This window comes from Grammomys surdaster, unplaced genomic scaffold (genome assembly GCF_004785775.1).
Source record: "Grammomys surdaster isolate TR1022 unplaced genomic scaffold, NIH_TR_1.0 1164, whole genome shotgun sequence".
In the NCBI taxonomy this organism is placed as follows: Eukaryota; Metazoa; Chordata; class Mammalia; order Rodentia; family Muridae; genus Grammomys; species Grammomys surdaster.
The window spans coordinates 4,356,185-4,366,280 of NW_021605583.1; the positions used below are offsets into that span (position 1 = coordinate 4,356,185).

Here is a 10,096-nt window from a genome sequence, read left to right on the forward strand (position 1 = left end):
TCCCATCACTGACCCAGCAGCAGGACCACCGCCAGGGACGTACACACTCCATCCCATCACTGACCCAGCAGCAGGACCACCGCCAGGGACGTACACACCCATCCCATCACTGACCCAGCAGCAGGACCACCGCCAGGGACGTACACATCCATCCCATCACTGACCCAGCAGCAGGACCACCGCCAGGGATGTACACACTCCATCATATGATCTCTGCATCTCCTCCTCCTCTCTTCCAACAAAAGCTCTCATGACAACCCTGGAGAGATACGAGTTCCTCTCCATGGACCCACGGTAACAGTGACCATCATGCAGCAAGAAGTAACAGGAGCCAGACCCCAGGTTGTAGTGGCACAGGTTTCCAGCACGGTCAGGTACTGGCTTGCAGTCAGTCCCCCTCACACACCCATCTCCCCACTCCCTTCACCCCACTCTTGCTACTTAGAGGTCCCAATGAGCACCAGAAGCTGGGTTTGCAAAACCTACTGAGTGTAATGCACCTGAGTGGGGCAGTTGAGGAGGCTGGATAGGTTGGGACAGCAGCACCTTCGGTGGCTTCACCTATAGTGTGCAGGACCCTCCACCCTCTACCTAATTGGCCAGGGTCCAGACAATGAGCTGGAGAGTTAACCTGAGTGACCTTCAGGGTCACCCAGATGACTATGGCCCTGGTCATGAAGGCCATAGGCGATATCTTCCCACAGGTCATCTAGTCGGCTCTGCAGTCTGCTCAGGGCCTTATTACTGTCTGAGTGTCGCAGCTCAGGAGCGAAGGCATTGTGGCTAGGTGGGGGTGGTGCTAGCTGGTGTTGGATTTCCTCTGTCTCCTGGTCAATGGCCTGGGTGAATGCAGCAATCTGCAGGAAGGTGTCCTGTCGAAAAGCCTGAAGTCTCTGGCGGACCTCCTCAGAGAGAGCCTGAGGGTCCAGGGAGTCTCCGTCTTCTGCCCCGTCCGTGCCAACTCGGATGAAGGCACTGAGCTCATCACGCAGCTGGTCCAGGTTGCGCTGGATGCTGGTGTGCAGGTCCTTCGCCTTCACTGTGAGTTTGTGGGACAGGGTCTGCACGCAGCGACTGAGTCGCGTGGGGCTGGCAACCGCGTGAGGAGCGACGCTCCGGTGCAGCTCCTGCACGTGGTGCCCAATTCCAGTCACCAAGCGTTCCGCATAAGGGTGGAAGAGCTCTTTGACTCGGTCTGTATGGTGCAGCACTCGACTTTGCATTTCCTGCAGCAGGTTCAGCGCCTCGTCCACGCCCCCCAGGAGCTGGGCCTTGGTGTCTTCTCCCACCACACGAAGCTGCTCTTGGAGCTCCTGGACGCTCTGGCCCACCTGCTCTAGCAGCTCCACCGTGTAGGGTTTCAACTGCCGCCTCAAGCCCTCCAAGTTCCAGCCTACCTGCTGGTGCTTCGCAGCCATGTAGGGCTCCAGGCGTGCACTCACTTCCCCCAGCTCCTGCTGCAGCTGTTTCCGAATACCGTCTGGATCCTGTGCCAGCTGAGGAGGCTCCTTCCCAGGCCCTCTCAAGGGACCCAGCTTTTCTAGAAAATTGTTCATATTGTAGAGGTCTTGCTCAAAGCTACCTTTCAGGCTCCTGGAGAAGGAGGACAGAGAACCAGACCATTAGACTGCTAGCCTTGAAATCTCCCATGTCACAGAGCTGTGGGTCACCAATGCTCTGCAGAAGCCAGGGCAAGAGGAGTGGCCCCAGAGTCAGGGTCTTTAGTTGTGACCCCAGCCAACTGCATTGGTACATTCAGAGCACAAAATGGCATTTAGCTCTACTACACCATCCAAGAAGGTGTCACCCACATGCCAAGATTCACACCATCTTGTCATTCTGTGGCATGCTAATCTCAGGTGCCATACCCCAGTGGAGCCACAGGGCAGAAGAGACTTGGGCAGAGGGTGCCCAAGATGACTGGGGTGTGTTTGGTAGTGTAAGCAGAGCTGCCTCCGTCAGCTTTCGTGTTCACCACAGAGCCAAGGAATCATTCCACAGTAGGGCTGTCTCATACCCTCACCACACCCTTGCCCAGGCTACTTACTCCTGTCCCAGCTTCTGCTGCTGGCCTATCATGCCTTTGCCCTGGCTGTTCTGGCCTAAGTAGTCCCAGAAGCTCTTCCGTGCCTGAGTGGTTGCAAACACTGCAAAGAAAGATGAGACAATTAAGGACCAGGCCCCTCAAAACCATCCTCCATCCCAAGCCCACGCTGAAGTCAGCCGGAAGACCCACCTGAGAGGAGGGCGAGGACCCAAGTGATGACTGCAGCCATGCTTTCCATGATGAACCCTGAGAAGGAAGGTAGGTGGAGGCTTGATCAGGAGGAGAGGCAAAGCAAGGGACTAGATCTAGGAAGCCTGCTCTAGGGGCTGCCTGCCCCAAATCCTGATAATGCTTCCCGATGTGTAGGTGACATCATGTTGAAAGCTCTAGAGGACTTAACTAGGTACTTAGGGGGGTTGGGAGTGGGGCTAGAGGGAAGAGATGTCTTCCTCAGACAACAGGGGTGGGTTGCTCCTTATCTCTGTCACAAAGTAGGGAGCCTGGAACTCAGGCTGCCCTACAGAGATTCCCCATCCACTTCAAAGCAGTCTAGCTCCCTTGTTTGCCTGTCTTCCTGCCTCCGAGCCCATTTTAAGGCTAAGAACCGGCATACACAACGTGGTAGGTTTTTGGCTAGCCCGAATCTGCAGCTCTCTCGTACCAGTACCATTGCAGCCACCCCACCCCCACCCCACCCCTGTGCCATGCAAGCTCACCTGCTCAGTTCTGGCCACAGAGAGAACCAACATTCTGCTTTATACTGTAGGCGCCAGGGAGTCTGACAACAATTCCTCTGAACAAACACCACGTGGAGGGTCAAAGAAGGATGACCCCAGCTGGCTACTAGCACACTCACCTTTTCTCATCCCCTGGCGCTGTCGGGGTTAATAAGCTCCCTAGCCTCAGGAGGCTGTCCCAGTAGATATGTGGCTCCCTGGAGCCTTTACTAAGAGTAGGCAGAACTCACCCCCCACATCCTGTGACCAGCATTCCCCCTCTTACTTGCTGACTGGCTTGCCAGTAGACACTGAGGGCCCTGCCTTTACTCAACTCTCCAGCATCTTCTGCACTCCAGCCAGAGGAACAGTGTCCAGGACTGGCTAGAGCCTGGGCTGGCCTTACCTGTCCCACCATGGCCACTGTGACAGCCTGAGAAGAGCCAGGATTTATAAGGTTACAAACCCTCCTCTCTCTCCAGGATTGAGCTGGAGAAGCCAGGTCCTGTTGAAGAAGGATAGGCAAGCTGCATCTGGGTCAGGGACTTTGGATGTCAGGGGTTAGTCCCCTCAGGAGTCTTCTCCCACAGGAAAGGCTGGGCTCCACCCCGCCCTGGGCTTCTGAGGAGGGAAGCCTGGAAGCCCAGATGTTTCTCTTATGATAAGCTTCCTCCATCGGCTTGCACAGGAGGAGGCTTGTAAAGGAGGATGCATCCTTTCCCTTAAATGCCCCCAACCTTCAGTCAGTCCCCCTGCCTCCACCCACACAGGGTCTCGGTCGCTTTTCTCCTCGATTGCATTCAGAACTTTCTACAGCCACAGTTCCGATTCTTCTCTCCACCCTTCACCGTGACCCTGTGTGCCAGCCACATCCCATGTCTCCACACAAAACCTCACCCCTCCCTGAGCCACTTAACCTCTCAGGCACATGTACCGGGCATGAGGGTGTATGCCTATCGTCACAGCACTGGGGAGACTGAGGCAGGAGGATTATAAATTTGAGGCCAGTCTGGGCTGCAGCAGAAGGTCCTGTCTCAAATGACAAAACTAAGAAAAGAAAAAGAAGCCGCAGAACTTAGCACTCCACCCCAGCACCTGAGTCACTAAAAAAGGGCTGTACTTACTAGAATACGCAAAGCCCAGAGATTGATCCCCAACACCACATAAAACGGGATTACAGGCGTTCGCTTGAAATCCTGAGACAGGGGAAATTGCAGGGACTTAAAAGAGGACAGGAACTCATTCTAGAATCAGAATGGAGCCTCTCACCTAAGCAAGAATACCTACCAGTTGCTAGACGTTAGGTTTCAAAACTGGAACAGAAGGCAGAAGTGCCTATTTAACATATCAAAGGGGACCTGGCGGCCACACCACTGCTCAGGGCCCTCCCGGCTGGCTTACACCACCTCCTACCCTAAGCTCCAGCCCAGGGAGCCAGTGCTGCACTACCCTAAATAATCTAACCATTTTGGTTACCCACTTTCTTTGTACCTTTGGGCCTCCTGGCTGCACCCCCTCTTTTCTCACCCCCTCTCCCCTTCCCCCTCCCCCTCTCCCCATATGGGCTAGCTCAGTCTGGTCTGTCTAGACTCTCCCAGATGTCCTCGCCTCTGGCGCTGCTCTCCCGCACATCTACAATGAGCTGTCTCCTCCACCATCGCTAGGAGCAGTCGTGTTCCTTTCCTTTGCTTTTTTTTTTTTTTTTTTTTATATTTTCATTCACTATAAAGGCTGGCGACATAGCTACTATTCCTTTCATATAGAGATGCTTTATGTTAAAACAGACATGGATATAGAATCTCAGGCAGGGACTCCTTGCTTTCCCCAGACACTGCCTGAAAATCTCAAACAACACTGTTTACAACAAAGGTACCCTACTTTATTATATCCCCTACGGACTCGACTTTTTAATGGGTTATTATACTATCAGGTACCCTGATACCCATTGATAAGATAATAATGTCAAGCCTCACCCAAGTCCTATGTATGACTACTGTAAAAGCAGTGGACCACTCGTCTCTTGAGGAGCCCACACCTGACACGTCTCACACTTTTCTGAACATTTATTTCTCCTAATATTCATGCCTTAGCCTATATTACAATGTGTTTTAGTAAACTTCCGGTCCAGAGTTACTGTATCAGCTAGTCTTAAATTTTGTTTGTTTTTTTTTTCTTTTTAAAAGATTGCTTTTAAATATCTGTATATATGTGTCTGTGGGGTGGGGGGTGCCTCAGGAGGCCAGAAGAGGGTATCAGAGCCCCTGGAACTGGAGTTACAGGCAGTTATGAGCCGACCACTGTGAGAGCTAGGACCTGAACCTAGACCCTCTGCAAAAGCAGCCCACGCTCTAACCTGCTGAGCTGTCTCTCAGGTCGGCCCCTGACTGTGACAACACTTCATCTCTGCACAGAAGACTTTGTGCTTGAAGCACACGGAGTGGCTTCTGTTTTTCTGGCTGAACCTAGACATATGGGAGGGGTGAATGCAAGACATAGTTGTGCTTTCTTGTCTGCCAGCACCTTGGAGCATCAGTGTGGAAGGGTTTAGGATGACTGGAAGTATGTATGTATTTGTTTTGTGATCTGTGTAAATGAAATCAGTCTTGATAACTAAAAAAGTGATCAAATGTTGGCCAATTTCATGTAGTTCTACCTAACAAGTTCTATTCATATGTAATGTACTATATCTAATGTACTACGGTGTTCTTAGTGCGTGGATCTGTAAGCACCACGGAGGCAGGGTTGATAAAAGATGCACCATATTGATGCTGGGACTCCTTTGAACAATGGGGAGCTAAAATATTAAACCAAAATAATGTAGAAAATGGAAAAAGGACAGATCAAAGTGAAAGTGTTCTGCAGTCTTGCTTTATCCAGGGAGAAGACAGCAATATTGATCGTCTCTTCCTTTTTACGTCAGGCAGCATTATAAAGGTTTTAAAGAGAATCCATCGAATGAGTAGAAAGAAAGGAGAACTTGCAAACTGGTAAATGGGGGGAAAGACACTAAAGAACATTGGGCTGACTGCCAGTAAAGGCGTTGATTGATCAATTGATCGTACACACTCTCTCCTCAAGCTGTTTCCTGAAAGCCCAATAAAATGCCATTAAAGTGCTTTAAAGAAGCATACGTCCACGAGGACAAAAAAGGAGACAAAAACAGCGACATTTTGGAAACTGTAAAACTTCTCGACAGGCTCCTCCCGAAGTTCAGAGACAGCAGCAACAGACTCTTCTAGAAGTACAGGGGACAATGGCACCAAAAGAGCACCTGCCTCAAAATCTATGGGAGAAACAGCTGTCTCCTTTGGCTCTACTTAGTAAAGTCACTGTCCCTCCACTACGGCAACAGAAAACCAGATGCTTGTTTTCTAGATGTCTTACCTCATGCCTGGGATGGTGGCACACACCTTTAATCATAGCACTAAGGAGGCAGAGGCAGGCAGATCTCTGAGTTTGAGGCCAATCTGATCTACAGAGTAAATTCCAGAACAGTCAGGGCTATACAGAGAAATCTTGGCTCAAAAAACGAATAATTTCTAGGCTACAGTCAAATATCAGTCCTAACCTTTCCCCCACTTGTCTCTGGTTGTTTTTGAGACAAGTCTTGTGTAGCCCTAACTGGCCCAGAATTCACAACCCTCTGGCCTCAGGCACCACAGATCAAGTTATGTTTAAAGTGTTTCAGGTAGGAATATTATCAGGGAGAGGTGGGGACCTCCCATCACACCACACTGGGAGGCACATCATGTCAGATCCTTCCAATCGCCTAGCTCTGGGGGAACACAGAGAAAGAACTGAGAACGCAAGCACCAGAAACTTCTGTGCAAACCTTTGTTTAAAAAATATTTTTTTTTATTAAGACAGAGAGGAAGGGAGCGAGTATGTGTGTGACAGAGTTTATGAGTGTACGTGCTATTGTGCACACGTTGAAAACATATAGAAGTTGGTTCTCTCCCTCCGTCATGAGGGATCTGACTGAAGTCCTCAGGCTGGACAGCAAATGCCTTTACCTGCTGAGCCACCTCACCAGCCTGCAAGTATCTCTCCATCTCCCAAATTCATCAGTTGCCAAGAGTCAACTGGGGATACAAAAGGTGTCAACTCTGTCACCTCCTAAAGACAGACAATGGAGCTGGAGAGATGGCTAAGCAGTTAAGAGCACTGTCTGCTCCTCCAGAGGACCCAGGTTCAATTCTTAGCACCTACATGGCAGCTCACAACTGTCTGCGACTCCGTTCCCTAGGCATCTGCAGGCACCAGACACATGTGAGGTGCACATATATGTGTGCAGGCAAAACATTCCTAGGCATAGAATAAATCATAGTTTTTTAAAATGAGGTGTGGGGTGGGGGGAAGAGTTGAGACAGGGTCTCTCTACATAGCCATGGCTGTCCTGGAGCTCACTATGTAGACCAGGCTGGCCTTGAACTCCTAAAGATTCATCTGCCTCTGCCTTCAGAGAGCTGGGATTAAAGGCATGTCCCACCACACCTGGTTTATAATTGAAAAAAAAAAGTTAAAGACAGCTGGGTGGTGGTGGCACACGCCTTTAATCCCAGCACTTGGGAGGCAGAGGCAGGCATATTTCTGAGTTCGAGGCCAGCCTGGTCTACAGAGTGAGTTCCAGGACAGCCAGGGCTACACAGAGAAACCCTGTCTCGAAAAAAAAAAAAAAAGTTAAAGACAAAATAAAATATCTTGACAACCAAAACAATTTACTTGTGACTGCCTTACCCCGTGGTAAAATCCAGACTCGTTCATAGTGGAAGAAGCAAAGCATGAGCTAAGACCAAGCCATCAACATACCGGCTTCTGGGGGCATGTGTCATTCAGGTCCATGTTATAGTGACATAATGCCATGGTGAGTGACTTTCTGTGTCTGTTCACTTTTGGAGATCTTAGTCTTGGGTAGATGCTTAGACGTGAGATTGTTGGATCAACCATGAGTGCTGGGTATTGTTTGATATTTCTCACTAGAGGAATTGTTCTGTTCTGTGAGTCTACAAGCTCTGCATAAAAGTGTCTTTTGGTTGGTTGTTTGGCTTGGTTTGGTTTTGCTTTACCTGCCTGGGGTGGTGGCACATGCCTGTAATCCCAGCGCTAGCGAGGTGAAGGCAGGAGATCAAGAATTCAGGTCATCCTCAGCTACAAATCCAGTGTGAACCCTGGGCCATGTGAGACTCTGTCTCACACAGACACAATAAAAAAACCTAAAAACTGGGCTGGCAAGATGCCTTGTCTGGTAAGAGTGCTTCTGCTGGGCCTATCTGAGTTTGATCCTTCATAGGGAAGGAGAAAATCAACCCCTACAAATTGTTCCCTGACCTCAACATATGCACCATGGCATGTGCACATGTATGTGCACAAACACACACCAAACACACATATACACATCATATGTATGTATATATCATATATGTAATATACATGGTTTATTACAGGCTGTGATCCAGCTGGTCCGACAATGGTTGCCTACCAATGGAAAGGCCAAGAATCTAGTTCTTGTTCAGTCCACAAGACTGGATGTCTCAGCTGGTCTTTAGTATATGCTGGAATCACAAAGAAATAGGCTCTAACACCAGTGAAGGAATGGATTTGCCAGCAAGGGCAAGCAGGCAAAGAGAAAAAGCTTCCTTCTTCCATGTCCTTAATATATGTTGCCACCAGAAGATGTGGCTCAGGTTAAAGGTGGGTTTTCCTGTTTCAAATGATTTAATTAAGAAAAGTCTCTCACAAATGTACCCAGTTCCTTGGGTTTTACTTAATTCCAGATGTAGTCAAGTTGACAACCCAAAACAGCCACCACAAGGATATAAGTTGCAAATCATCTTTTAGTTTCTTCTCTTTTTTCTCCATTTAGTGTGTGTGTGTGTGTGTGTGTCTGAGTGTGTCTCTGTGTGTGTCTAACATCCTATGATGTGGACGTTAGCGGACAGTTTTGGAGAGTCAGTTCTCTCCTTCTACCATGGGACCTGAGGATGGAATTTAGTTCATCGGGGCTTGTCAGCAAGCACCTCCCCGACTGAGGCAACTTGCCAGCCAAGTTTTCTTTTACTTTGCTTAATATGTTTTGTTTGTTTGTTGTATAGAAAACATTGCTTATTATTTATGCCATCAAATTTACCTTCCATCATTTTGTACTTGGAAGTCAGAATTATAACAAGACCCACTTCTTCCTGGTGTTAAAGGAAACTGCCTGCTTTTGTCTTCAGGTACCAGTGTGACAGGTTCCTTGAAGGTTTCTTTAATGGGTTAATAGTCTAGATGCAGGACTGGAGAGATGGCTCAGTGGTTAAGAGCACTGACTGCTTTTCCAGAGGTCCTGAGTTCAAATCCCAGCAACCACATGGTGGCTCACAACCATCTGTAATAAGATTGGATGCCCTCTTCTGGTGTGTCTGAAGACAGCTACAGTGTACTCATGTGCATAAAATAAATAAATAAATAAATATTTAAAAAAAAGATATGTGCAAGGCCTAAATGGTCAGGTTAAACGTTAAAAAAAAAAATAGTCTAGATGCCTGGCATAGCCAGGTGTGGTGGTACATGCCTTTAATCCCAGCACACGGGAGACAGAGGCATGTAAATGTCTGTGAGTTTGAGGGCAGCCTGTTCTCTACATAGTGAGATCCTGTCTCAAATAATAATAATAATAATAATAATAATAATAATAAAATAAAAATAATAGGCAAACATGAGCTAGCATAGTGATATACACTTTAATCCCAGCACAATAAGAGGCAGAAGTAGGTGGTTCTCTGTCTCCCCAGGGACCTCTTCTCAGACAAGGCTGCCAAGGGAGTTATCCTCTCAGCCACCCAGGCACCTGGAGTTTGTTACAATGTGGTCCAAGTAGACCTGGCTCCCGCTAGAGCTTCTGGCCAGTCTTGGAGTCAGCCAGGTGATGACAGTTGTGCAATACACAGAATGGGAGAGTGATGGGGTCACCAAGGCTTCCACACAGATTTCAACATCTGGGGGTGCAGGCAGGAGACAGTGTACGGCAGAATCTGAATCTTGTAGCCCCCTGGGAGGACAGTGGCAATGGAAGCGGTGCTGCTGTGACCCCAGGAAGTCAGAGAGGCCAGCAGTGGAATGTCTGCCAAGGAAAGCCACACCCTAGACCACTGCAGTGGGACTGCCCAAGCGCCACATCATAGCCCCACACGCCCACAGGTACAGGACCTGCTGTTTCCCCTGCTGGCATTGGATCTTGTTCTGCCCCCAGTCTCTGTTTTTATGTCTCCATTATCCTCTAAACGAGAACAATAACAACAACAACAAGAGAGAGAGAGAGAGAGAGAGAGAGAGAGAGAGAGAGAGAGAGAGA

The 10,096-nt window shown here is 48.9% G+C and overlaps 1 protein-coding gene across 1 annotated transcript; it reads right to left on the reverse strand.

The window, feature by feature from the left end:
- Window positions 1-468: 468 nt before the first annotated feature.
- Apoa5 (apolipoprotein A5) lies at window positions 469-2,709 on the reverse strand. Its single transcript, XM_028783705.1, has 3 exons — window positions 2,237-2,709; window positions 2,048-2,147; window positions 469-1,593 (listed from the first exon to the last, which is right to left on the reverse strand). The coding sequence occupies exons 1-3, from the start codon at window positions 2,283-2,285 to the stop codon at window positions 627-629; spliced, it is 1,116 nt and encodes a 371-aa protein (XP_028639538.1). The 5' UTR covers window positions 2,286-2,709; the 3' UTR covers window positions 469-626.
- Window positions 2,710-10,096: the final 7,387 nt, after the last annotated feature.

Bases quoted from the DNA above. Each gene is read 5' to 3' on its own strand.
- Apoa5 (XM_028783705.1), bottom strand. From the start codon at position 2,285: ATGGAAAGCATGGCTGCAGTCATCACTTGGGTCCTCGCCCTCCTCTCA. The intron at 2,148-2,236 runs GTGGGTCTTCCG...CTTTCTTTGCAG, and splicing joins GGTCCTCGCCCTCCTCTCAG to TGTTTGCAACCACTCAGGCA. The intron at 1,594-2,047 runs GTAAGTAGCCTG...CTCCTTCTCCAG, and splicing joins CAGCAGAAGCTGGGACAGGA to GAGCCTGAAAGGTAGCTTTG.